A 27,999-nucleotide genomic window follows, 5' to 3' on the forward strand; every position below is an offset into this window, starting at 1 on the left:
GGTGCTAGGTGGGCAAAATGCAGCCCAGAGGCTGGATGTGGCCCACCAGGCCATTCTATCCAGCCTGTGAGGCCCCTAAAAAATTTAGAAAATTAATATTTATCTGCCCCGGTTGCCTGTCATGCAGCCCTCGATGGCTTGCCAAACTCAGTAAGTGGCCCTCTGCCCAACATAATTGCCCACCCCTCTGCTAGTTTGTCCCAGCACCTGGGAGACAGGATGCATCAGGCCTCATGGGTTTCTGAGCATAAGCAGGGATCTTGGTTTTCTCCAATTTAAAAAAATCCCCGATTTTTGGTTAAAAAAAGTAACCCCTCATCCATGTTTCCATAATTAAATTGAAACACCACTATATACCTAGATATATCTAGATATATTAGTGATGTAAACACAACACAACAGTGGTGTTTCAATTTAATTATGGAAAAATGTGGATGTAGGGTTATTTTTTTCAACCAAAAATCGGAGATTTTTTTAAACCGGAGAAAACGAGGATCCCTGAAAGGGGCTACATTTGTTCACTTTCACACGCTTGCGCCGGCTGGCTGTGTGGGTTGGTGCTGGCTGCGCATGGGTGCTGGTGGCAGCTCTGCGAGCACACGCTGGCTTTGCGCGGGTGCTCGCATTGGCTCTGTCGGGGGCTGCTGGTGCTAGCACTGGCTGTACGGGTGCTGGCCCTGGCGCAGGCTGCGTGGCCCTGGCTACGTGCGGGGGGTGGCGGTGGGCGCCATGCCCTACAGCAGGCAAGAAACAGCGCGAGACAGGCGCCAGCCGCTCGGCCCCGCCCCGGCGCCCGAAGTCCGCAGCCGCGCTGGCCCCGCCCCTTCCCCCGGGCTCTGCGCTGACCCGGCCGCCTGCCATTGGCTATGCAAATGACGGAACCCCCGCGCCACCAATGAGCAGCGGCCACGGCGAGAACTGGCCGCCGCGTGCGCGGGGAGCTAGGGCCGGTCCGGCACACGGGCTACAGCCACCGTCATGGGTGCGCTCGGCGCGGGCCGCCTGCTCCTCGGTAGGGCCCGGCGCGGGGGGGTCGGGCCAGCCAGGCTCTGGCTGGGACAGGGCAAGGTGGGGTCTCGTGCGGCTCCTCGGGGAGGAGGGAGTTGATGACCCTGACGCACAAAGCCGCTAGCCAGGCCGGGCCTGGGGCCTGGGGCTTGGTGCTTACGGCGCGCGGTCAGGGTCTGCCTGCCACAGGCAGCTGGGTCGGGTCGGGTCGGGGCGCTCTTAAGCGCTGGTGCATGGCTACATCGCCCCTTCCCTGCGCTCGCCGTGGCGCTCGGCAGTTGGCAGCTTAGGGACGTCTTGAAGGGTTCGTTCGGGCCGAGCGGAGACGGGGCGACGCGGGGGGTGGACGAAGCCGTTGGAAGGCGGGTGGGAGAACGAGATCGTAGGCGTAGAGGAGGTGTCCTGCGACCGTGGTGTAGTTGCACAAAAAGAGGACATCCAGTGAGATGGGAGACCTGAACTTTTTCACAGGTGAATTGACAGATGTTGCGGTGGGAGGCGGCAAAGAAACTGCAGCCCAGCTCTACCTAATAAGCATCCAAGAGGGCTTAGATGTGTTGGGGTGATTGTGTGCCACCTGTTCAAGCCCCTGAACGCACCTGCTTTTGTAGTGCCTTCGTGGCTGGACCCTTGTGATGGAGAGGCAGGTCACCCTGTTAGTCTGAAGGCGGAGATGCACCTTGTAGACCAGCTAAATCAAACATGCATAAGTTTTCATCCATGTGATGAAGTGAGCTCGAGGACACGAAAACTTGTGGCTGTCTGATTTAGTTACTAGTCTATAATAGTTGTTCTCAACCTTCTTAAGACTCAAGGCACCTGTTGGAAAATTCCAGTTTTTAGTCTTCGTTCCTTATTTTGGCTTGCAGAAAAATAACAGCAGGCTTTTTTGTGTTGCAGAGTACTCGGATAAACCACAATTTTGGATTTCTGTTTGAAATATCTGAGTTTATCTTGTGAATCTGGCTTGTAAATCTAACCATTATGTCAGGTATCCAGGTTGTAGCTGTATTGGTCTAGAGGAAAAAGCCATCTGGGCTCATGGTAAAGGTGATATCTTTTATTAGACCAACATAATTTTTGCAGAAAAGAAATTTTTTTTTTTTGCAAAAATCTTGTTGGTCTAATCAAAGATATCTCCTGTACCGTGAGCCCAGATTGGGTGCCACACAGTGATTAATTAAAGCAGTGGTATCCTTCACAGGATCTCAAGGAACCCCAGGGTATATTGACACCTGTTTGAGAATCACTGGTCTATAAGATGCATTTTTACTGTGCTTTATGGCTATCATACACACAGTAGCAAGGAGGACAAAGACCCCGCCCATCTGTATCAATGGTCTTTTTTTTATCCAGGGACTTTCATGGAGTGGGAGAGTATCATGCTTGATGATTAAGTTTCTTTTCACACAGTGCACAAAATAGAATCAGGGCTTGCCTTTCTGGGAATCTTAAATATTTTTTTTAAACTGTTGGCTGTAGAGCATGTGAGCAGAACTGACACCATCACAGCTGGAAGTAACATTTAGGAGTTCAAGTAGGTCATATATTAAGATAGGCTTCTTAATCCTAGTGACCACTGCCCTAAGTTTCCTCCTTGAAGAGTCCCAAAGAACAGCATTGTGACATTGAAGCCTGCTGTGAAGATTTGTAATGGTAAAAAATAAGAACTCAGCGTTCAGGTTACTTGCAAATATCAGTGGACTTGAGGCGTGCATGCATGCTCCCTAAACAAAAGGAAAATCAGAAATGTAACTATCTTGGTTAAATGGCAAAATTAAAAACATGTTGAATTCAAATTGGGAGTTTCTCTTAGCAAATGGAAATCTCAAATGAGAACAACAATGAGTTGAAACCAAAGAAGATAAAATACAAGAGAACATTTGAGGACAGTGCGAAAGACAAATGCAGCTTGAATATTTCAAGAGAGGAAGTGCTGAGGTTGCTCTTGCTTCCTGCATGAAAAAATACCAGCCACCTAGATGCTGTAACATGCACTTCAGGTGGTTGTCAAATGATGGGTTGTTGCCATTTGGAAATAGTGGTATTATACTGGAGAGTCATTGCTTTTGGTAACGTAAAGCATGTTTTGAGCTGTTTGCTCTTAAACTGGATCTTGTCTTGTATCTCCAGTGAGTGTTGGGGTGGGTATGTTGTTTTCCTGGCTGTCCATAACTAGAATCTGGTACACCAGGGAGACTGAGAGAATCTTTTTATCAGAAAGCGATGTGTTATGGATAGGGGGAGGAAGGACAGAACCCAGCTAATCCTTTCTTCACTTCAGAAAACCTTCCCTTAGGTATCTGTGAAAACAAAATGTGCAGCTTTTTTCTACCTCTATTAATAGTTTACCTTCCAACACATATACTACTTTTCTCTTAGAATCAGTGCACTATTTCCAGGTGGGTTTAGGATCCTGTACAGCTAAACTTTTGATAAGCAGTGGGGTGGTTTGACTAAACAGTACCATGTATAGCTCTGAAGGAGGATCTTGCCTATCTGGGTATAATGTACATCAACATGCGCATCAGACTTTCTTGCAAGATTGTCCTTCTATTGGATGGTTATGACAGAACCTGTCGGCAAGGAAAGTTCTCTTTCAAATCTCTGTCAATTGGTATTTAGCTTTTTTGCTATACAACAAAGTTTTCTATCTAATGCAGTTATAGCTGTTCCTATGTTTCATTCATTCCTATGCTGAAGCAAAATTACAAAGGTGTTTGGAGATTGTTGTGGTTTGCATTTTGCAAATATTTGAGTTTTCCTGTAGGAAGCAATTTTACGGTTGAATGTTCTACTGAAGGCAAGTTTCAATTGTATGACATAACAGCATGATTCTTTATTTCTGAGTTCTCCATCCATTGAGCATAAAAACTATTGTAAGACTGAGTAAATTTCACAACAAACTTAAATTTCCTGAAAATACATCTAAACTCAGATAAATTATCCACTTATGAAAAGGGTGAGAAATGAAAGAGTAGTTGAATAAATTCAAAGGATTCCACTTTTGATCCTAATCTGGCACAGGTATCTTAGGTGAGGGGTATTAACAACATAGAAACCCTTTTACCAGTTATACTGAGCTCAGGTCCTTGAACAGTTCTGATGTGCCTTCTGCCCTCTCAGTGTCTTAAACCTGCAACTGAGGGCAGCTGTTACTGTAGGTCACAGTGACTCACTACAGCAGTATGAGTTGTGTGAGAGTGCTACGTGTGTGTGAAGGGAAGGATCCGCTCTTTCATGTGAATAAATGTGCTCAAACCAATCGCTGGTTAAAAACTGAGATTTTTAAGTCTAGAAAGAGACCCCTCTGAGGCAATGGGTATAGTGGACAGGGGTTTAGGAGAGTTGTGTTCTGATTTGTTTTCTTGGCAGTGAAGGAGTGACATGCCTGTCTGCAAAATGAAGTAATGATGCTGACCTCTATAAAGTGCTTTGAGATGAACTGATGAAAAGGTAGATAAATATTAGAGCTGGGTGGTATTCTGGCCTTGGCTGACCACATGTACACTGGTCCCTAGATTGTTGTCATCACTAAAACAAATCTTCCAGAACAATGGCCAATCCTCATTTTGAAACATTCCAGCTGGAGAATTCCCCACTTCCCCTCCTAGCTTGTACCAATAGTTAGTCACCTGGTGCACTGCTTGGATTCAGATGAAAAATGAAGTACGTGGCTTTGATGTGGTTGTCTCCAGCTCCTACTGTGCCTTTCTCTGATAAATTAATCCCATACTTACTTGAATATAAGATGAGGTTTTTTCACCCCAATCAGCCTGTGGAAAATAGCTCCTCATCTTATGATCATACAAGGAAACCCCATTAAATACTATGACAGCACTTTGATGAAAGGCAAAATCAGCATGTGCTCAGTAATGGAAACCCACTAGGAAGTTCAACAAAGTCCACACTATAAAACACCTGGCCCATATTGGGTAAAGATAGTGATAGGAGGCTACCACAAAGATAGGTTAGTATCATCTACCGGAATGAAACCTGTAGTAGAGCCCATTATATATAGTCCCCTCAGTGTCAAGTCTTTTTCAAGTCATGGTGAACGACAACATTGAATACATTCTGACTCACTCTTTGCTCCCATAGCTGAGCTGCACCTTTCTTTCCTATTTCCAATTATTCATGTTTCTTCACCAGCCTTAAATGTCTGGCAGGCATTACCCAGAAACCCTCTGTTGCCCTCTCTCTTAGCCTGTTGTATATGATTAGTGTGGCCCTTCCCTCTGTGAGGAAGAGTCAGACCAAGTTGCCCTGCACCTCATCTCTATATAAATTTTATCAGTTATCACAAGTGCGGGCTGAAGCAGCGTGGCAGGTCTTTGCCAACAGGACCTGTGCTAAAACTAGCAGTAATTGCTTCAGTTTTGCTTGCACTTAGTCTATGGTACATTGGTATCTGTAGTAACTTGCTTATATGCAAATTTTGCCTCTCACTTGTGCTCCAGAAGAGCAGGGTCTGACAGTTAAGAGTGGGGGAAAGAAGTAGTGGTGGGGGGAGGGGAGGGAAATGCCAAAAGCAAGAGGGCCACTTGACCACCCCGCCCCCGCCTTAAAAAATATATGTATATATTTTCCCTCCTGTATTAGGGGGTGGGGGAAAAATTCATGGCAGACCTCCATTAATTAGGTTGTATACCTGGAAAATGATAACAAGTTTATGAATTTCTCCATATATAGAATCTGATTATTGGGAGCTTGGCATGTATTCAAGTAAATTCAGTGTCTGGTGTCTCTGAATTGTGAAGATGTTTCTAAATAAACTTTTTCTAAATAAGATGACTCGATCTTCCTTTTTGATAAGCCATAAAGACTGAGTTACTTAAGTCTTTCACTGTAAAGATTTTTTTTCCACCCTTGAATAATAAGGCTCCTGTTTGCTCCCTCTGTAATTTTTCAGGGGAATAAGATGCTGTCCTTCCATCACCTAACAGCTTGCAGAGTTGCACAAGGCTTGCGGATTGTGTGCTTTATTCCATAGGTGTGACCCAGAAGCTGGATTGTAGTCAGTTTTCATCCCAACAATATTGTAGGTTCAAGAACCCTTTAGGAGTAAGAATGGGAGAAACTCCAGCCTTTCTTCCTCCTGTTCTCCTTTGACTTCAATCCAGAACTGAGTATAGCAACTCCTTGTTCCAGATCAATGTAGCTTAAAGCTGTTTAGCTAGCATGTTGCAGTTTTGGGGGAGAGCAGAAAGATCTTGCTTATGTACCGTTTAAGTCATGTTGTTGGATAAGGAACATGGTCAGCTGATTCTGTAGTTGCCCCGAGACCCTGAGGAGGTCCTGCATACTTCCAGAATGTGCACTCAAAGGCCTTGCCTGCTTGCTCTGCTCTATATGCCCAGGTGGTTGCAGTGGCTCTTGTAAGCAAACCCAAATGCCTTTGTGGGGAGGTTTACAGGCCAGCACAAATTTGAGCCCCTTTGCTAGGATATGTTGGAAAGAACAGCATCTGTTGTCCAAAATTCTGTATTCCTGGCTATGTGAGTTCGGGTTTCTTTGTATGCAGAGGGGAAGAAGAGTAATGCATCATGCCTCAGCTTTCCTCCTGGCAGACTTGGGCTTCTTGCTATTTTCATTTTTGCTGCTAAAAAAAAAACATGGGGGAGTGACGTGGCCCTGAACTTAGGAACCCACTGATATTTTTAATGGGAGGATAATTTGTGTTTTGTTCTAGGAGCTGTGAGCTGTACAGTCTTCCTGGCAGTTAACAGTTTATATTCCTCCAGTGATGATGTGATAGAGCTAACACCGACAAATTTCAACAAGGAAGTCCTTCAGAGTGCCAGCTTGTGGCTGGTAGAGTTCTATGCACCGTGGTAAGTGTTATGGCTGTAGTATTAAGCAAAGTCCTAGTCAGCTCTTTTGCAAGAGGGGTGACTGACTTCTATAATCAACCAGCTTTCTTTTCACTCTTGCATCATGGAGGAATATCAAAGGTGACTCACTGGTTGATCCAGGATTTCCCTTCAGTTTCTGGCACACATCTCACTTAATATTGTTGTGGCCTTGTGGCCAGCAACGTTTCTCTCAATGTTGCCCTTTTCAGAGTTAGACTTTTAAGTCAAATATTTATTAGGCTTCTGAAAGCATAGTAATGTAATGTGTCAAACATGGTTTGTGTGTGCGTGCTTTCATAGGTACCTGAAAGAGAACACTGTTTCACTGTTTGGTTTTGGTGCTAATTGTTGCAAACCAACAAGGGCCACATACAAGTCTTAACTTTGGAAGGTTTCTGGGTAGACATGATGCGAGGAAGTGAAGTTGTATTGACTTGGTGTTCCCCCTAATAATGGGTAAAAACACAAGCCACTTGCAAAAAAAGAAAATCAGTTTATTCTTGCATATTTGTCTCTTCCCAAGTTTAAACTGATTAGATTTCTTAGATGTTCTGTGAAAGAGTTTATACTATCTTGGTTAAAAACTGTTTTTCCCAAAAGGTGTGGTCACTGTCAGAGACTCACTCCTGAATGGAAGAAAGCGGCCACAGCATTAAAAGTAAGTCTTGCATTTCCCCAGGTTTGTACTGAGGTGTGGGGATTGGTTTTCATCTGTTGTCATGGAAACAGACAGTAAATCTAAGGTTACATTTGCAAAAGTCCTGCTTGCCTGGGTCAGGAAGTGGCCATTGACAATAGGCCTATGCGAATTGGCAGCGATCCGATCTGACTTCGGATCCAGCCGCTTTGGATAGCTGATCCAATCTGGAGCTCCGAACCAGGTTTCCGCCTCAATCCGGCCAAGGTGGCTCTAAAGCTTCAGAGCCACCTCAGATCCGGCCATAGGGTATAATGGGGGAATCAATATAAAATACCTATAACTTTGTTTTTTGTGTGATTTGGATGAAACTTGCAGGGATGGTAGCCCCTGCTGAGAGCATGAAAACTGCCAAGCTTCAAGAACATCGGTGCAGGGGTTTGGGGGGAACTGTACCCCAAATTCTTGAAAGCCAAACCCATGTCACGGCTGTGTGTTACACCATGGGGGGGGGTGAAAACTGCCAGGGTGGTGGCCCCTGGTGAAGCCTCAAAGCCTGCCGAGTTTCAAGAAGATCGGTACAGGGGTTTGGGGGGAACTGCACCTCAAGCTGTGGACGAGCAAAACTTGTGACATGGTGGACCCTGTGTGTTAAGGTGCAGCAGGGTGAAAGCTGCGGGATGGTGGCCCCTGCTGAGGCCGCAAAGCCTGCCAGCTGTTGAGGAGATCGGTGCAGGGGTTCTGGGGCCTTGCACCCTTGGCTGCTGATGGACAAAACTTCTGACATGTGCTTGTCAGACTGACTGTCTCTGTCTTGGGGCAGTTGATTATCTGTATTGATTCTTTCCTCTCCTTAGCCTGGTTTTGTAGGTGCTAATTGACGTCAATTAACTGGCTTTGTTAGCTGGGTCCTGTATATTGAGCTGGTCCCTGAGTGAATCATGATCGATTGGTAACTGGTAACATGGTAGCTTAGCAGCCAGGCTTGCGGTAGTGTCTCCCGCCCCCCCCCCAAGATGGAGACAGTCAGTTCATCCAAATCAGACAAAAAACAACAAAGTTTATAGATATTGTATTGTTTCCCCATTATACCCCATGGCCGGATCTCCGAGGCGGCTCCAAAGTGCTTGGGAAGCTCTGAACCACTTCTGGAAGCCTAATGAGGCCAGCACTCTGATCCAGATATGCTGCCTCGTACCCTGAAGCGTCCGAAGCTTCTCCAGATCCAAAGCTCTGTCCAAAGCCTCACACAGCCCTAACTGACAGGCAAATTGAAAGTTGGCAGTGACCTCCTGTACTTTGATTTTTCTGTTCTAAATTATGCACTTTAACAAAGAAAGTTAAAAGAGGAGTTTGCATTTACAGCTGTTTCTGTAAGTCTGAACAAGTGATTACACACAGACAATCAGTTTAATATCGAGTACTACTGCTGTTTAGGGACTATCTCCTTATTGGTTGCTGCCCTTTCTATCTGTTGAGATCCCAGAGCCTCCATGTACCTGACAGGTTTTTTTACTTGTTCTTCCTGTCTGATTAGTATCTCTCAAGTGCATTACATTACAGTGGCTCTTTAATTTCAACAGGGTGTGGTGAAAGTAGGCGCAGTGGATGCAGATAAGCACCAGTCGCTAGGTGGTCAGTATGGTGTTAAAGGATTCCCAACTATCAAGATATTTGGAGCCAACAAAAACAAAGCAGAAGATTACCAGGGTAAATCTTGTGCAGTCCTATATGTTGTGTTTTAAAGACAATGGTTAGCACTGCTCACATGTACTGTCAAACATTAGGTACTGTATACTCCTATCAGCCTTGGGATTGATAAAAGGCTGTGTGCTAAGGTTGTTAACTTGTTTCTGAGAGAGCCTTATGCCTCTGATAGCCCTCAAAACTGTCAGTTTCTGGTCAAGTTTTTTCCAATATTTTAACAGTTTCTTTCTATGCATACACCATGGGTTAAGTGAGTACACAAAGGGTATTTGCAGGTTGTGTTGGTAGTGGCAACTGTAATTGCAGTTGGTACCTTGCATGGGATTTCCTTGCATTTTGGTATTTGAGGAAGTGCATTTGAAGAGAATTAATCTAAATTAATGGAATCCTATCACACAGCACTATTAAGGTCCAGTCCTTTTCCCGTTGAAGCATCTGGAGGAGAATGGGACACTACATCTCAGCTTATAAAACTAAATAAGCACCATATTTAACTGTCTTGTAACTCTCTGGTTCTTTATTTTGCTGTGTTGTAGGGGGTAGGACAAGTGAAGCTATCGTTGATGCTGCATTAAGTGCTACTCGATCTATGGTAAAGGAGCGTCTCAGTGGCAGAAGTGGTGGATACAGTTCTGGAAAGCAGGTATGTGTCGGGGAATGAATAACCCCTTTGTTTGTTTGTATCCTCCAAGATGGTTTTGCCAAGTGACCGTGGTGCACAGGTGGTACGGTTTTGTGTAATGTCTCTTGCAAGTTAGAGGCATGAGCTCTTAAGACTTGTATAGTGCTAGAAGATAGTGAGGAGAACTTCATTCATTCTTGCTAGTACAATACCTACACCATGTCTGGAAGAGCATGGGATGTGGGTCTTGATGCATGGGCAGCTGGTGCCACCCGAGTCAGGGGGAGTATGTGCCCCGCCCCCCCAGCGCCTTGGAGAGGGTGGCAGGTCACTAGTGACCCATTCACACTAACTGGGAAGTGCCAGTAGCACTTCATCTGGCACCCCCACTCCCCAGCTGGTGCTTGCAGTGGGGCAGGCAGGAGTGCTAGTGCTCCCCACTGCCCATCGCCTAAATGGAGAATGTGGCCTGTCAGGTACATGTGCACCCCTGTGCATCCCCTACACATCGCCACTGTGCGTAGAAGCCCATTACTTTAGGCTGTTTAGCACTAGACACTTCCCTCCTTCCTCCAGCCATACATCTCTCCCTCAGGATAAAGTACAGTGAACGTGGTTTGTAAAAGGGCCAGTTCACACAAGTGACTGACACTCTTACCAATGGCAGTAAAAACTCTACTTTTTCATGAGTGTCTTATCGCAGATTATTCTTCAGTCCAGAAATGGCAATGGGCCTCTATGAGCTTGTAGGCTTCTAGGAACTTACTTGAAAAATCTGATTGATGATGAAACATTAGTTCAGTTTCAGATGTACATCAGTAGACTAAAGTTAACTGACAGTATTTTTAATCTCCCTGGTTTTATAAGCCAGTAGCAGTTGTTTAAAAGTTAGGTGACACTTTAATAGCTCCTGGTTCTACTCTGACATGCTTTCCACTTGAAGAATACTATGTAATGTGGTATTAAGCATGTTGGTATTGCTTCCATGGAACATCCATAGTCTGCCGGCCTCCCTCCTCCCATCCCCAGCAGCATGTGAGGAGCCGACTTCAGCTGTGTGCCACTTTTCCTGGCCGGTGCTGACCTGGCTGGGTCCATCCCATCCGGAGCAACATGTGGCTGAAATTGGCTTCCCAGGTGCTGCTGAGGATGGGAGGAGTCCGGCCGGGTCTGCACCGGCCAGCAGAAGTGGCGGCGGAGCTGTGTGCCGCTCGGGACAGAACGAGTCTGGCCGGAGAGGCAGGGGCTCAGCTGCATTTCCCCCCTGCCTGCATCAGTCAGTCCCAAGTGGCACATGGCTCCACCACTGCTTCTGCTGGCTGATGCCGACCTGGCCAGCCTCCTCTCATCCCCAGCAGCATGTAGGAAGCCAGCTTCAGCTGCATGCTGCTTTTCCTGGCTGGTGCCAACCCAGCTGGGCCCATCCCATCCAGGGCAGCATGTGGCTGAAGCTGGCTTCCCACGTGACGCTGGGGGTGCCCAGCTGGGTCAGCACTGGCCAGCAGAAGTGGCAGTGGAGCCTCCTGCCTTTTGGGACCAGCTGATGAAGGTAGGGGGAAAGTGCAGCAGCACATGGGGAAGCCGCTGCTTGATGGGGGATGGGCTGGCTGGGCTGCACCAGGGAGGGAAAGCTGTGGCTGATTCCCCTGCAGCTGTGCTTTATGCTTGTTTAAGACAACAGTGTGCTCAAGAACAGAGCATGAATGATCTGGGCTCCAACGTAAATCTTTGTAAAAATACTGTCCAGTGTTTGGATGGTGTTTTAGCTTCTGTTTCTCTTTGTGAGGGATTGGGGGTTCAACTTGTTACTTCTTGTTGAAGATGTGTTACTAACACGTTGTTAATTCAATAAAAGTAAATCTTCTTGAAGATCATTCTCAAAATGCCCACATTTTGTTGCTTTGATTAGTTTCCACTCTGGCTGATATCTTTTCCACATTTGATCTGTCAACTTGCATTATGCTTCTTTCATTCGTTGAGAAGTGAGTAGAAGCAAAAGTGTTTATTTTAGTCAAGTGTTTGGTATTATTTCATTGTTGTTTTTATATTGTTTTTATTTTGGATTTTAATCCACATTTCATTTTCACTTCCTGCAACTTCAGTGGTGTCAAAGGTCATGTGACATCACTTCCTGATGTGATGCTGCTTCCTGTGAGGTCTTTGAATATGGCTTACCAGCCCACTGAGTGATTAAAAAGTTCATGATCCAGCCCTGCATTCAAAAAGGTTGAACACTGAAAACCAAGCCTGGTGCGTGGTGCCAGTGGTATCCACATTACCTCATTTCTGGCACTGACACACATGTGAGGGTATGAGTAGGCACAGTTTATTGCGTCAGCAGCAAGACTGAGCTCCCTGCTGAAGCAGTCCTCGAGTTTCTAGGATCTAATTCAAAAGATACAGATGGGAGGGGTGACAGCTATTAATCTTTGTTTTAACTTATGCATCTGCTTAATGGAATTGTTTTAATGCTATCAACATGGAGTTATCAGAGCTAAGTTTGTTAGCTTTCTATACTTCTGTTTTGACTTCTGTCCACAGACTTCAACTAGTAACATAAAATCCAGACAGTGAAAGGGTTAACAAGACCAGAGTTTGTCCCAAGGTCTCTGGGCACCTTAAGTACCTATAAAATGAACAGGGTTATTAGGTTCAAGCTCTGAACTGCAAAATGGTGAGGTAGGATAACCAGAGAAAGTAAAAATCCTCCAGAAATCCAAGTGTGAATTTTCTTTCTCCACCCCCCCCCTTTCTTCTTGCCTCACATATGCTCCTAAATCTTGTTGTCAAAAGTGATGGTCCAATTGACTCTTAAGGTATTGTGTGAGCCCTTCCTTTCTGTTGAAAGTCAATGGGTTTTAGTTACCTTTTGATAATGGAATGTGTATTACTAAATACATTGGATACCCTGAAATCTTTTGCTTTTAATCTAAGGTATTGCTACCAAAATTGATTAGAATTTTTCTACCTTGATAGTTTCTTTTGTAGTTTTACCTGTGAGACCCTTGGGGAGGAGAGTGAGCTGAAAGGTTTTTAACTCCTAAGACCTTACTTCTGAGCTTTCAAGCTTAGCAAGATAATCTTGTTAATTCTTGAAGACCTGAAAGAAGGTCTGTCTTCCTGTTTCTTGGGTTTTGTCAGTATAGCCAATTGCTTATAGCTGTTGAAGAAGAGGCTGTTTAAGTGCATATGAACTGTTTTGGGCAGAGGCTGTGGGGAAAAGCAGTTGATTGACTTTCGTTTTAATTGGAGTGATGATAAGGAAATCCAGGACACCCCCTTTCTACCTCTGCCCCAGTTCTCCCAAGTCACTGATGCTCCTGGAAGCAGAGGTGGGGGTGGGATGGTGCACCAGGCAGTGGTGTCTGCTGGCATTTTGCCGCTTCATCTCCCTGCTGGACTGTGCCCTGCATTTCTGGGATACTCATTTTAATTCACGCCTACCAACTGGGACCAGATTCCAAAATCTAGGGCTGTCTCAGCTAAACCGGGAGGTATAGTCACCCTACCTTTTAATTGAAGTTTTATATTTCTTGACCTACAGAGCAGCCGAGAAAGCGGTGACACGGATAAGAAGGATGTAGTTGAGTTGACTGATGACACCTTCGACAAGAACGTCGTAAATAGCGATGATGTCTGGCTGGTGGAATTTTATGCCCCTTGGTGTGGACACTGCAAAAAGTAAGTGAAGCTGTTGGCAGTTCACCTGCAATTGATCCTTTGCTATGTATTAAGTATGCAGGCAGCCATATATCTTGAAATGGGACCTTGTGTCTGCTTTGGTATAAGTGGGTTTGTACTCTAGTTTTCCCGCCCCAAAGTTTTCCCTCTGGTTAAGAAATTTAAGTCTAATGTGCTCATTAGAGCACCATGTCAGCACAAGAATTTAGCATTCCTTGGACTTGCAAAGAATGGATTCGCTGCCAGTTGTAGCCAGTGACAAGATTCCCAGCAAAGGGGTCAGGCTCTCAAAGCGTGTTTTGTTTATTTTGTTTTGCTTTTCATGTTAAGATTATCTGTATTCTTAACACGGAACTCCATTTCATCTGAGAGATTCTAGTTAACTGTCATGTCTTGAAGAATTGCTCTTCTGTCAAGGGGGTTCACTGTAGTTTCACTTACTTGTTTTTAAAAGAACAATTGCTTGTAACACTAAAAAACTGTCTTGCTTTCTAGTCTGGAGCCAGAATGGGCAGCTGCTGCCACAGAAGTGAAAGAACAAACTAAGGGCAAGGTGAAGCTAGCTGCTGTGGATGCCACAGTAAATCAGATGTTGACTGGTCGATATGGGGTGAGTCTGCAGTTTCCAAATTCCTTTCCCTCTAGTTACAGGATGTGGGATAAGGTGTGTTCCACTCTATACCAGAAAAAAAATTGTACGGTGGCACCAATATTTTATTTTACTGTGAAGCACTAAAAATATATTGGAAACAATTGTAACAATTTGTAGAAAAAGCAGTAGCTATTCTGATTTGGAGGGGGTGCAGCATAGAGAAGTGTAGAGAACATAGATGTGGATGTCTAGCAAGTATATCAAGGATCTTGACAGCTTACTGCCACAAGGCCTGGCATAATTCTGTACTTTTATACCACTCTACAAAGTCTCATCCTAAATTAAATAACCACTTCTTTTGGACAGGCTCTCTTGTACCTGGGTCAGGGTGCAGCAGTTATTTCCAGAGTGCAGCTGTCGTCTTATCTAACTTCTAGTCATCTAGCTGGAAAAATTCCAAAGATGTTAAGCTATACAGCATAGTGAGACTGCAGGCACAGAACTTGATGCTCCAGTAAACAGCTCCTTCCCTCAAGGAGGCTGGTCTGCATGGAAGAACTAAGCATTAAGGCTCGTATTTAGCTGTAAAATAACTTACAAAAGGTGGAAAGGGAAATCCAAATAGCATGTTGGTAAAGGGTTGAAATGCACTTGTAACTGCTCGTCAGTTACTGTAGGCCAGTCACTGCAGGCACAAAGTTAAGTTCTGATTTTTATTAAATGTGCAGGGCAGAGGATACCAGAGTTCACCCTCTGTCCATAAGTGCCATGGGCATTAATCTCTCCCTTGGAAGCATGACAGAAGGCAGCGTAGGGTGACATCGTAGCAACTAATTGCTTCAGACGGGCATAAGCTTTGCTTGACAGATGCTGTGAATGGATGTGAAGAGAACAGAGGTACTGAACAGAAGGAATAACATGAATTAAATATGAACCCTAGGGAAGGGGAGAGGAAAGGATAGGAGCAGGGGGTACTGCTCAGATGTGCAGGTGGGTTGACGAGATCAAAAGGGATAAATAAAGTAGTTAGCCCTTATGCCCTTCAATAGTTTATAAAAGCTAGTCCAGGTAATGAGGTAAGAATCTATAATAGTCTCTATTGAGTTCATACATAACACAATCCAGTCTGGATGTTTTCTTGTTCTTCAGTTTTATATTCAAATCGGTTTTTAATGTTGATGGAATGTGCAGAGAGGTTGAAGTGTTTTGCTGCAGACTTTTGTAGACTGATTGGACGCTAGTTTGACATCATTCTTTCACATAGAGATCACCCCATCTGTCCACCATAGAGGTGATCATGGAATACTAGATCAAAGGCTTTTTTTGAAGTCAAGATGTATGACATCAATCTCTTCTCCCTTGTCCAGGTGACGGATCACCTGGTCATAGAAGGAAATGAGATTGGTCAAGCAAGACAAACCCGTCCTGGCTATCCCTTAGGATGTTGGCGTCTGCCAGCCCATTAAGGACGGCCTCTTTAATAAACTTTTCTAAGATTTTCCCTGGGATAGGAGTCAAGCTGATGGGCCTATAGTTTGCTGGATCCACTTTCCTCCCCTTCTTGAAGATGGGCACCACATTGGCCTTCTTCCAGTCTTCGGGCACTTCACCAGAGCACCAGGAGTTCTCGAAGATCCATGCCAGGGACTAAGCTATGATGCTTGCGAGCTCCTCGAGTACCCTGGGGTGTAAACTGTCAGGGCCAGCTGACTTGAAGGTACCCAGCTTCTTAAGGTGTTCCTTCACAAGGTCAACATAGATGGAGGCTAAGGAATCTCCCTCACCCAGGCCTTCCCATCCCATAATGGGCAGGGGCGTCGCCCCTTGGGACTGGTGAAAAACTGACGCAAAGTACTCATTTAGCAAGTTGGCTTTTTCCTGGGCGTCGGTTGTCAGTTGTCCCATCTGGCTTAGCCGGGGTCCAGTGTTGCGCCTTGCTTTTCCTCCAGCTCCCCACATCTAAAAAAGGACTTTTTATTGTCCTTGATACTTGTAGCTAGCTGGAGTTCCGTCGCAGCCTTGGCTTTCCTGGTTTGGTCTCTGCAGGTCCAGACCAGAGCAGAATATTCCTCCTCGGGGGTGGATCCAGTACTCCATCCTTTGTAGGCCTTCTTTTTAGATGCAGGAGGTCCGCCAGTTCCCTGCAGAGTCAAGGGGGCTGCTGTGCCCTTTTTGCTGCCTTTCCTTTGAGATGGAATAGACTTAGCTTGTGCATCCAGGATCATTCCGTTGAGGAGCAATCACTCATCCTCAACTCCCCTCCCTTTTGGGTCATGGTCCCTTAGGGCCTCGGTGACAAGCTTACTGAGCTTGTCAAAGTCAGCTTTCCTGAAGTCGATTTATTCACCAATGCCATTCATGCCTTACCAACTTGATTGCCTTCTGTGATTAATTAGATGACTAGTTCTGGATGTAGGGAGACTAGTGGATGTGGTATACCTTGATTTTTAGCAAGGCTTTTGATACAGTCTCCCACAACGTTCTCGCAGGCAAGCTGAGGAAGTACGGGCTGAATGAATGGACTATAAGGTGGATAGAAAACTGACTGAATCATGGTGTTGGAGGGTAGTAATCAATTACTCTGTCTAGTTAGCAGCCAGTATCAAGTGGAGTGCCCCAGGGCCTGGTCCTGGGTCTAGTTTTGTTCAGTGTCTTCATCAACAAGCTGGAAGATGCATACAGCAGGGTTTGTCAGCTGGGGTTGTGTGTACCCCTAGGAGTACTTGGGAAGGCCCCAGGGGGTATGTGGAGGGGGCAGGGCTGCCAGCACTTTGCACTGCTTGAACTGCTTTGCACCATGCACTGCTAGTGCTTCTGGTTTTGCTGTTGTGTGCCGTGCAGGGAACCCCCTCCCTCCCCCACCCTGCTTCTCAGCTGGCTCCCGGGGGTAGACCAGCTAAAAAAGGTTGAAAACCCCTGGCAAAGAGTGCAAACTCCAGCAAGTTTGCAGATGATACCAAGGTGGGGGGAGTATTAGGTACGCTGGATGGTAGGGCTAAGATTCAGAGAGACCTAAACAAACTGGAAGATTGGGCCAAAAGAAATACCATGAGGCTCAACAAGAACAAGTGCCAAGATCTGCACTGAGGATGGAACAATCCCATGCACCGGTACAGGCTGAGTGGTGACTGGGTGGGCAGCAGCTCTGTAGAAAACTACCTGGGGGTTACAGCAGACAATAAGTTGAATATGAACCAGCAGTGTGCCTTTGTTGTCAAGAACAAAGATGTGTTGCCAGTAGGTCAAGGGAAGTGATTATTCCCCTCTATTCTGCACTGGTGAGGCCGTATCTAGAATATTGTGTTTAGTTTTGAGCCCCCCGCTACGGAAAGGATGTGGACAAATTGGACAGAGTCCAACCGGAGGGCAGTGAAAATGGTGAGGGGGCTGAGGGACATGACTTCTGAGGAAAGGCTAAGGGAAGTGAGCATGTTAATGTAGAGAAAAGAAGACTGAGAGGGGATTTTATAGCAGCCTTCAACTGCCTGAAGGGGATGTTCTCAGTGCTGGCAGATGACAGAACAAGGAGCAATGGTCTCAGGTTGCAGCAAGGGAGGTTTAGGTTGAATATTCGGAAAAACTTTCTCACTAGGAGGGTGGTAAAGCACTGGAACAGGTTACGCAGAGAGGTTGCGGACTCTCCATCCTTGGAGGTTTTTAAGACCCAGCCTTGGCTGGGATCATCTAGTTGGGGATGGTCCTGCTTTGAACAGAGGGTTGAACTAGATGACCTTGTGAAGTCCCTTCCAATCCTAATTTTCTATGATTCTGTGTTGTAGCCCACTAATTCAATTATCATGGCAGTTACCCAGGTTCTGCGCCCTTTTTGCTGAGAGGGAGTTTGAACCTGCATCTCTGACTGCCCAGCACAGTTCTCTAACTACCAGCACACCACAGATTAGGCATATCTAGTCCCTTTTCAGGCACTTCTTTTGAAGGTGGACCCATGGGCAGCCAAGAGGGAGAGAAAGCTGAGGCCAGGTCAAAAAGAATAAGTTAGTGTGTGCATGGCTCAGGAAGGTAGATGCAGCTACAGAAGGAAGCAGGCTTTGGATTCTAGCCTGGTTCCTTGCTGCCACTGGGGCAGAAACTTCCCTACTACACTGTTCTCCATCCACTTTCTCCACTGCCTGTTGAATTCAAGGGGCAGTAGTTCAGTATCATAGGAAGGAATGAAGTAGGGTCCAAGTAATCTGTAATTTGTGGCATGGTGTTCAGAGTGCTGAATTGAGAAATCAGAGAGATGCAGGTTCAACCCCACTCCCCAACCTCTGGCAAAGAATACTTAAAACCCAGGTGTCTGGCTGCCTGGGCAGGTGCCCTAACCATTCAAGTGCTAGTGATGAAACACAGGAAGGTCCACCCCTCCCCTTTCCCCTTCCTCTTGCCACCTATCATTTTTCCAGGACCTCCACTCAGGTTTATTTGCATGTGTATGTGTACATGCCTGGCCGGTGCATGTCCAGATCGAGTTGACATGTCCATATTTATGCATCCACACCATAGAGGCAGGGCCAAAACCACCCAGGCCTGCAGGTAGAAAACTGCCATTTTGATGCCCAAAGGGCAATAGAATTCCATTCTTGGTGTTCAGACTTGGAAGCTTTAACCAGGTGTAGTGTAGCCATACCTTGTCTTGATACTAGACTATCTCCCTTCAGCTTGATTACATTATGGGAGTATGCTCCATTTCAACCAAAAGTTTTGAACTGATGGCTTTTGAACTTCTCTGTAGATTCGTGGATTTCCTACAATTAAGATCTTTCAGAAAGGAGAAGACCCTGTTGATTATGATGGTGGAAGAACAAGAGCTGACATAGTTACTCGTGCTCTGGATCTATTTTCTGATAATGCCCCACCACCTGAGCTGCTAGAGGTATCTCTGACTCTGTAACACCAACTTCTTTGCTTTTTCCCTCCTGTCTGTCCTTTAAAGCTAGCAGTTATTTTTTACAGAAAATGTTGACTGTAAATGGCTAAAATAAGGCATGTAGACCCCTTCATCTGGGTCAGACATACCAGGGGATCACAACTTCAGCTGCTAGAGCCTCATGTATTAAAGGATCTAAGTGAAGGTGTGTGGTCTACACCGTGGATGTAGGGAAAGCAGTGGCAGTACAAACTACCACATCAGCATATTTGAATCCTTATTCGGAAGGAAAGGGTGAAAAGGTAGTTGAGACTGATCTGCCCTTAAATCCTTGGCCTCCCAACTGAGGCTACATTGTGGTGGATTTAGAAAGTCATGGCAATTTTGAAATAAAACCACACTTTGTGTGCAGTGAGTAGGGAAACTACACAGCAGCATGGAACACTGGTGGCATGGTCAAAAGTGCACGCAGTTGACAACTGTGTGGAAAAAGTGATGTCCAATAAATTATCATTGCACACAAAAGGGTTTATTTTTAAATTGATACTTTCTCAAGAACACTCAGGTAGGTGCCTCTCGTTAAGAACTAGGAGGAAACCATTCTCTGTTAACTCTTATTTTCACTTGATGTGCTAGATTTTAATCATTGACCAAAAAGCAGGAGCTTTGGGGCAACATGGAGCAAAAAATTGCTGCCTCTATTTTACTAATGCTTTTCCCTCTAGCATATGATTAAAATCGGCATACTGAAGGACTGGCTAGTTGACTTTCAGGATTAAACTAAAACATTTTGGATACGACAGAGGGCAGTGATGCTATTGAACAATCTTAGCCATGAAGCTTTGTGGCGATTGTATTTCAGGTAGAGAATTTGGCATCGTTAATAACTTTATACATGGGCAGATTTGGGAGGCATTTTGCCCTCTGAGTGTACCTTTTCGTTTCTTTTTAAATGGCTCCAACAGAAGCACTGAAATCACTGTTCCTTCAGTGCAGTAGAATTCTTAGTGCTGAGGTTCTGGTATCACTACCTCTTACAACATTGCAACACTACCCATTTAGGTTATTTTAAATAGATTCATCAGTAAGCTTCCAAGAGATACTTTCTCCATTTGGCAAGCGACTACATCTTACGTACTCTGTCTTTACATTCGGGTATGGATTGTCTACAGGGCATTATATGGTGTTTCAGAAGAGTATCCCTTTAACTGACTTTGGTGTGTTCCCATAGAAGTAATGGTCTCTCTTTATTACAGCAGTTTTTTTTCTAAGTATGGCAAAGTTAGAGCCTAAGACCACCATTGTGTACTAGGTTATAAGATGCCATGACACCTGTGGTGTCCCCTGTCTTTTATCCCAGGTCATTAATGCAGATATTCTGAAGAGTACCTGTGAAGCTCATCAGCTCTGTATCATTGCTGTCCTGCCTCATATTCTGGATACAGGTAGAATGAAATAAAGCATTAATCTTTCTTGCTTAATAAATTCATAGAAGAGCTGTTTCTAACTTGGTCCAATTCTGTCTAACAGGAGCATCGGGTAGAAATTCCTATTTAGAAGTCATGTTAAAAATGGCAGAAAAATACAAAAAGAAAATGTGGGGGTAAGTGTTGTCACTAACTTGGCCATTCTTCTTGATAACAGGGTGCTATGTTAGCAAGGAGTTTGGGGAAGACCTTGTGTGCCCATTGTGGTTCTATTTAATTCCTAAATTAAGACATGCCCACAATAATTAGATTCTTTACATAGAAAATTAATAAATGTGTTGTTTTGTTTTTCCATATATAGAATATAATTACTGGAAGGTTATTTTTAATTCATTTCCCCCGCCTCTTACTGTTGCAGAGGGGAGGCAGATGGTTTAGGGAGGTCAAACAGCTTGCCCTCTGCTTGTGCCACCTGTGCAGACGCCTCCCCTTCCCCATCTCTCCCAGCCTCTGCTCCTCTTTCACCCCCAGCCTCTGCTTCCCTTCTCCCCTTACCTTTTACTCTGCACGAATGGGTTCCATCTCTGGGGCATGGAGCAGGGCCTCAGCCCTGTCTCTGTAACAGCTTTGTAGGCTGTATGCTGCTATTACAGGCCAGGCTGGGGCTGGGCTAAGTGTCATAAGCTGAAGCATGCATGGAGCCTGCTGGTGCAGAGTGAGGGAAAGGGGCAGGTGGAAGAAGCAGAGGCTGTGGTGTTGGAGGAAGATGGCAGGGGCAGAGGCACCTGGGGGGTGGGGTAAGAGCATGCAGCAGCTGTGGCTATGGCTTCAAGTCTGGGTAGGGGCTGGAGTCCTAGCCATAGCAGCTGCCTGCCCCCTACCACCTTGTACTTGATTCTAAGAGGAGCCTTTTCCCTCATGTTGAAATGGGAGGGGAGGGGGGCAGGGAACTTCTTTTCTAGAATTGACTAAATGCAGTATATAGGTACTGCAGGTATGTGCCCATCTCTGGAAAGGATTTTTGCATACAAATCAGAAGCCTGGTATAGTAAAATCACAGTGAATGAATAGCTGGATGTTTTGCAGCCAGTATGACTGGCTCACCTGTCTCTAAGGAGTCTAGAGAATCAATGGCTTGCTTTCTTCTTTTTCCATGGTTTTTCTCTTAAAATATCAAAATTAAGTACTTGGGTTTATGCTGTTAACTTTAATAAATTAGATTATAAAAGGTTTGTGTCTCCACACTGAATACTGGAAATAAACTCTTAGCCAGGGGTTGGCAACCTATAGCTTGCAGGCCAGATCTGGTCTACAAAGAAGTTGGCTCCAGCCTGGGAAAGTCTGAGACTATCCACCCTGGAGAGACATGGGAGGTAGTGTCATGAAGAAGGAAGAGGGATCACCAGGTTGTTTGGGTGATCTGGGAAGCAGATTTGGAGTATGTGGCACAGAGGCTGGGTCACAAGCTCTGGCCTGCAATGGCAAAATACTGCCAACCCTTGATCTAAGCTGTAAAATATGTCTGGCTTCTTTGGAGTCGTCTCTTGGAAGTTAGTCTTTTTGTTTGACTTCTGAAATAAGAATTAGAACCATCTTGGTCGTGCTTTGAGTTCCATGGAGTCTATGGGCTCTTTTTCTTTCTTTCTTTCTTTTTTCTTTTTCTTAATTCCTCTAGAATGAAGGGTAGGACTGCTTTTGCAGAGCATGGTAGAGAAATATGATCTTCCTAAGAAGATGGGAGGTGATATCTTAAATATGACCTGAGCCAGCCAACTCCTTTGCAGAAAATCATCACAAGAGAAACTAAGTTAGCCAGTTGGGGAATTAAATTGACTGAAACATGTTTCTTCTGTTCTCTTCTTGGAAACTTCAGACTTAATCCAACCATTTATGTTGTTTGTTGTTGTAGAATAATGGGGCTGAAAGGAACTTTAAGCATCACTTAGTCCTGGGGTGTCAAACTCATTGAGAGTTGTGGGGCCCATCTACAGACCTGATAGGGCCCACAGACTGGCCCTACGGACTGCACCCAGTGCAAAGAGCTGGTGAGGTACAGGTGCCACGTGCATTGTGCACCAGACCAGCTTTGCGCACCACATGCAGTGTGTGAGACTGGGACTGGCACATACTGTATGCGGTGCGTGGTGGTGCTGCCTGTGGCAGACCATGAGCCAGATGATGGGGCTCTGCCCAGGGGCCATATCTTCAATGCCTAGTCCAAGCCCGAATTCATGTATGTGACTTGACCCATTTTAAGCCTTGTTTGCATGATCTGGTTAGACTAATTACAGAGCACTGCAGGTTTGCTGATTTGAATAGCGAAAGACTGTGAAGACCTGAGGTTCTTCAGTAGCATGGACATGGTTGCTATACTGCTGCGTTGCAGAATTCTTGCCTTGTACAGGGCTGCAGAGATTTCCACCTACTGTAGTTGACGTCACTCTGTAGGACAAGGATACGTTTGTTAATGTCCTGTATTGCTTTTTTTTCTTCAAGGTGGCTGTGGACAGAGGCTGGAGCTCAGTCTGACCTGGAAAGCTCCTTAGGAATTGGAGGATTTGGATACCCAGCAATGGCTGCAGTTAATGCTCGGAAGATGAAATTTGCCCTTCTGAAAGGATCTTTCAGTGAACAGGGGATTAATGAGTTTCTCAGGTATAAAAAAAAAAAAAAGTCTTTTGTGTCAAGTGGAAAAATGGTTGCATCTTTCAGTAACTATAGCTGTGAATGGGTTTTGCAATAACATGTTCCATAATAGTGCCTGGGGTAAATTCCTATTCCGAGATCTGAACTCCTTAATAAATACTGTTTAGTTTGGGATTCTTGTTTGGGGGCTGGAGAGGAGACTCTCAGAAAATATAAGTCCCTGTCTCTGCAAACTGCCTAATATAACTTTATTTGAAGCTCTGCCTGAAGAGGGCTTGCAGGATCATATTAGGCCCTTAAGACTTAAGGGTGCATGTACACAAGTGCAAAGCGTGCTTTGACACACTGTAATTACAACATGTCAGAGCAGACTTGATTAATCATGCTGGAGCGTGATAATTGCTGTGTTCCAGGAACCTCTCACATCTTGTGTATCAGCGTCCCTATGCTTCAAAATGGAAGCGGGGGCACTTGAACTAAAGTTTATCTAACAAGTGCTTTAGTTCAAGCCCCCCGCCACCATTTTGAAACACCGGGATGCCAATACACAAGCTGCTGCAACACTTGAATTAGAGCATCTCTCAGAGCTGCTCGAAGTGAAGTGCCCTAAGTGTCCAAATACTTGCAAGTAGTTAAGGAGGCAGTAAGTAGTAACAGCAGGAGATCCAGCTGTCTCAGCTATGTAGCAGATTGTGATTATACTAACAGTTCTAGTCCAATAAAAAGCCATTCTTTTACACTGTGTGAAGATGAGTCTGCATCATTTCTACTTCCCTTAGTTTTAGTAGTGTATTGTAGAGCTGGATAGGGTTTTCTGCCTTTGCCTTTGCCCAGTGTTTGTTGTATGAAACACAGTTTTAATTAATGGTTAAAAAGTTGGTTTTGTGCCTGTAGAATCAAAGTGAAAGTATCAAAGCCTAGTAGAAAATAGCAGTGCAGATCATAACCACAGATATGGGAAGCGTCTTCTGTTTCTTTAATTCTTTAGTGTTTTTAAAAGCTGTAGGGAGATCTCTATTGGCCTTGGCAGGCAGTGCTGTTGTGCTGCCCTTAGGACATAAACAGTAGGGCTGTGCAAAATTTCAGTAGCCGATTTGTTTTGGAGGTGTTTCAGCACCCAGAACACTGAATCTGAAATGAAACGGAAGGCTCCAAAACATCTCTGAAATGAAACCATCAAAAACATTTCAGAGTTTTGGAGCCGGGCTTGCAGGGAAACCAAAACTAATAGGATTGGGTGTGGGGGAGGACTGCTCTGATACTGACATCTATAGCTGGCCAGTGTCTATGATCTGTCCTTGAGGTCCCTTCCAATCCCAGTGCTTTGGGGGGAGGTATGGCAGCCTGCTGTTATCTACCACACAGATTTAGGGGCTGCACCCCCCAGGTGGGCTGCAGGACTGTGCCAGACTCTTGCCGGTGGGCATGGGCCCTCAGAGCTGCATGCAGGATGGGTGCATGCTGCCACTACCAGCTAGGGCCAGTGCCAGCACCCAAGTCTCAGTGCACCCCTTGCCGAGTGCCAGGAAGACTAGTGCTACCACTGGCCCCAGCTGGCAGCGGCAGCCTGCTGCCATCTGCATGCTCCGCATACTGTCCAGGAGTTTTTTGGGGTGGTTTTGTTTTTTTAAGCCCCACACTCACTAGCTGCAGCAATGGCAATTAGGGCCTCTGAGGGCTCATGGCAGAGGCCCCCCATGTAGCACAGGACAATGCGGGGCAGTGGGGATTGGGGGTGCCCCACCACCTGGCACCTATGTAGCAGCTGTTGCATTGTGTGGGTGCAGCATGGCTCAGCAAGGCACAGCACGCTGTCCCGGAGCTGGGGCGGCTCCAGCAATCACCTGGAGCTTGGCAGCGCTCAGCCCCAGCTCCCAGACAGCACATGGCATCCTGCTGAGCCATGCTGCACATGTGCCATGGGGCAGCTGCCACACAGGTGCCAGGCTGGTTGCGGGGGTGATCTCCACCGCCCTGTGCTGCATGGAGGGGCTCTGCTACATTGCCCAAAAGCCCCAATCGCCACTGCTGCAGCCAGTGAGTGTGGCTTTAAAAAACAAAACACGTGGAAAGCGTGCCGGGCACGCAGTTGATAGCAGGTTCCTTTGTCGGCTGGGGCCAGCAGCAGCAACAGTCTTCCCAGCACTCAGCACAGGGTGCACCAAGCTAATTCAGGTGTTGGCACTGGCCCCAGCCAGCAGCGGCAGCATGCTGTCATCACACACTCAGATCCGGGGGCCCCCAGATCTGCGTGCAGGATGACGGCATGCTGCCACTGCTAGTGAGTGATACGAGTTTTGCTTTGAACAGTTTTTGAGGTGCAGCTTCACAAAACCCCCTGCCCCAACTTCTTGCAACTTGGCATGCTTCATGCCCTCAGAAAGGACTACCATCCCTGCAGTTTTCATCCGAATCAGGCAAGAAATGACAACGTTATATGCATTTTAGTGATTTCCCCATTATAGCCTCTGGCCAAAACAGCACTGAAACTCTGAAACAGATTTGGCCAAATCAAAATTAGACAGTGATCCAAAACGCTGAAACAAATCACTGTACTTCTGAAACACTGAATCGGAAACCAAAACAAAACAGCCGTTTCGCACAGCCCTAATAAACAGCCTATAGCAACAGTGACATGAAGGGTTTAGGTAACTAAAGATTGGCACAGCCACCTTAAAGAGCAGGTCTTTCTGAAGTTGTCTCACTTTGCACTTTAGCTCAGCTGTCTTGTGTAAAGGAAACAGTAGAGGCACAAGAGCTGTAGTTATCTCTTATCATGCAAGCTAAGCATGGTGTTTTAGGTAATCTAATAAGAAGCCTCCACAAAGTTGAATTAAAATAGAGGAGGAGCAAGAAAAAGCTAGACTCTAATCGGGCTTTTGTGAATTTACAAAATACAAGGTGTGTCTGCAAACTGGATTAGCAAGTGGAAGCTGAAATTTTTAAAGCAGAAGCTGTTCACCTTCTGATAAAGGGTTAGGTATCTGGCCCAAAGGAGACAAACTTCTGCAGTTGATGCTTTAAGTACCCAACCTAGGGTGATAAAGTAACAGCAGCATCCAATTTTTAATTGAAATAATTATTCCAGAAACTAGAAATAAGTTTTGGGCTTATCTTGCCATTTGCTTTGTATAGATTTTAACTAGATCATTATAAAATGGTTCAGCATTTGTCCCCAAGCATTGCAAGGTGGGTTGCTAATAGATTTGCTTGTAACAAGCCTGCGTTTTGTGGGCTGTATGGCTTTTTGTTTAATTGGATTATCTCTGAGCCTTCAAAATTCAGTTGTTGTCAAAACTCTTCACAACTTTATGAACTTTACCAAAACATCTGTTAGTCCCAATTTGTATTGGGGTTTATGCCACCTACATGTACTGTAGTAAATGACACGCCTAATTGCCTATTAAATGTACGGAAAGCAATATTCTGTTTGAGGGGGTTGGTATTATGGAAACTTCGTAAGCCTTTTTTTTTCCTCTTGTTCAGGGAACTGTCTGTTGGCCGTGGGTCTACAGCACCAGTAGCTGGTGGGGCTTTCCCTAAAATTAACACAGTGGAGCCTTGGGATGGCAAAGATGGAGAGGTAAGAGGCATTTCAATTTAGGGCATGTCAACACTTGGGTTAAAAAGTACTGGGCAGAGTAATTTACTCAGGCCTACGCTCACTCTAAACTCCTGCTTCTAGAGTAAGTGAAACAATAGTTTCCTTCACAAAATACTCAAATGACTGCCTTTAGACTTGGTAAAAAAACAGCTAGTTAACTCTGTAATGATCACAAACTCTAGTGAATTCTCTAGGTAGAAAGACTGCAGCCTTTAAAGATAAAAATCTGACCCAGGACCTGGAAGGTAACTGTTGGAAGTACCAAATGGGAAATAAAATGTTCAATATTATGTTTGAAACACTGCTTACTGCCCTATATTGGTAATGTGAAAACTTCATTTATGTGAGGTGAAGGGGAGATACTATAATGCATGAAAGTTGCATGGAATTTAGCTCTGCAGCCTAAACTCCAAACTAGTGTCATTGCATTGGACTTGGCATAGTTTCCATCAGTGATGATGAGTTCAGTGAATTTTTTAAATTTTGTTTGAAGTCCAGTTACCTGAATTTTTTTAATGCTATTGGAGACGGCAGTGATGTGCGAGTGCCAGTAAAATTTTGGCAGTGCTACTGTAGGGAGCTTTCTGACTAGCTTGCACTATTGAAATTTTCCAAATCCCTACTCCAAAAGATTCATTTTCTAGTTCCTAGATAAGTTGAATGACTGCTTAGCACATGCTGAATTGCATTAAGTATCTCAGTCACACGAGTTGATTCTTTTCCACTAAACTACCATATGACCCTCTGTACTGCTAAGCTTAAGCTTATTTTGGAAGACTTCTCTTGACCTCAGCAAACCATTGACTTTTCAAGTCACTTGTCACAAGAGCATTATAAGTACACTGGTGTTTAAAAACTTGATTTACTGTTCCACAGCTTCCAGTTGAAGATGATATTGATCTCAGTGATGTGGATCTTGATGACTGGGAGAAAGACGAATTGTAAGATCTTTAAGTTTCTTGAGAGAGTTTGTGCAGCAGCTCAGTGGAACATGGTTCACAATCAGATGGATATTCCAGTGGCCTTTTCCCAGAGAAGTAGCACTTGACCAGCTCTCTGCAACAGTGAACTGTACACATCATGAGAAAACTGTGCAAAAATTCTATGAATTGTCATAACAGTAAACTTGATTGTATTCTGTGCAACACATTTTAAGGACAACATGAATCTTTCTTTGGAATGTCTTGGTTTTTATTTTGCTGATATGGTGTGTGCTGTTTGAATGTTTACCAGGGTCTGTTACTGTAACCAGTTTTAAATGCGACTCATTCTTTCATTCAGATGGAATTTGATCAGTTTCTGTTTCGATTAAAGAATAAAACTTAATATTTTTGACACACGGTGTTAGTT

The 27,999-nt window shown here is 45.0% G+C and overlaps 1 protein-coding gene across 1 annotated transcript; it reads left to right on the forward strand.

Annotated features, from left to right (window-relative positions):
* The first annotated feature begins 911 nt into the window (after positions 1-911).
* On the forward strand, positions 912-27,984 carry PDIA6 (protein disulfide isomerase family A member 6). The gene is made up of 13 exons (XM_019537404.1): positions 912-1,012; positions 6,701-6,842; positions 7,464-7,521; positions 9,084-9,210; positions 9,744-9,850; positions 13,374-13,510; positions 14,006-14,120; positions 18,838-18,978; positions 20,333-20,417; positions 20,503-20,575; positions 22,896-23,054; positions 26,532-26,628; positions 27,526-27,984. The coding sequence occupies exons 1-13, from the start codon at positions 979-981 to the stop codon at positions 27,592-27,594; spliced, it is 1,344 nt and encodes a 447-aa protein (XP_019392949.1). The 5' UTR covers positions 912-978; the 3' UTR covers positions 27,595-27,984.
* Positions 27,985-27,999: the final 15 nt, after the last annotated feature.

This window comes from Crocodylus porosus, unplaced genomic scaffold (assembly GCF_001723895.1).
Source record: "Crocodylus porosus isolate Cpor-Errol unplaced genomic scaffold, CroPor_comp1, whole genome shotgun sequence".
In the NCBI taxonomy this organism is placed as follows: Eukaryota; Metazoa; Chordata; order Crocodylia; family Crocodylidae; genus Crocodylus; species Crocodylus porosus.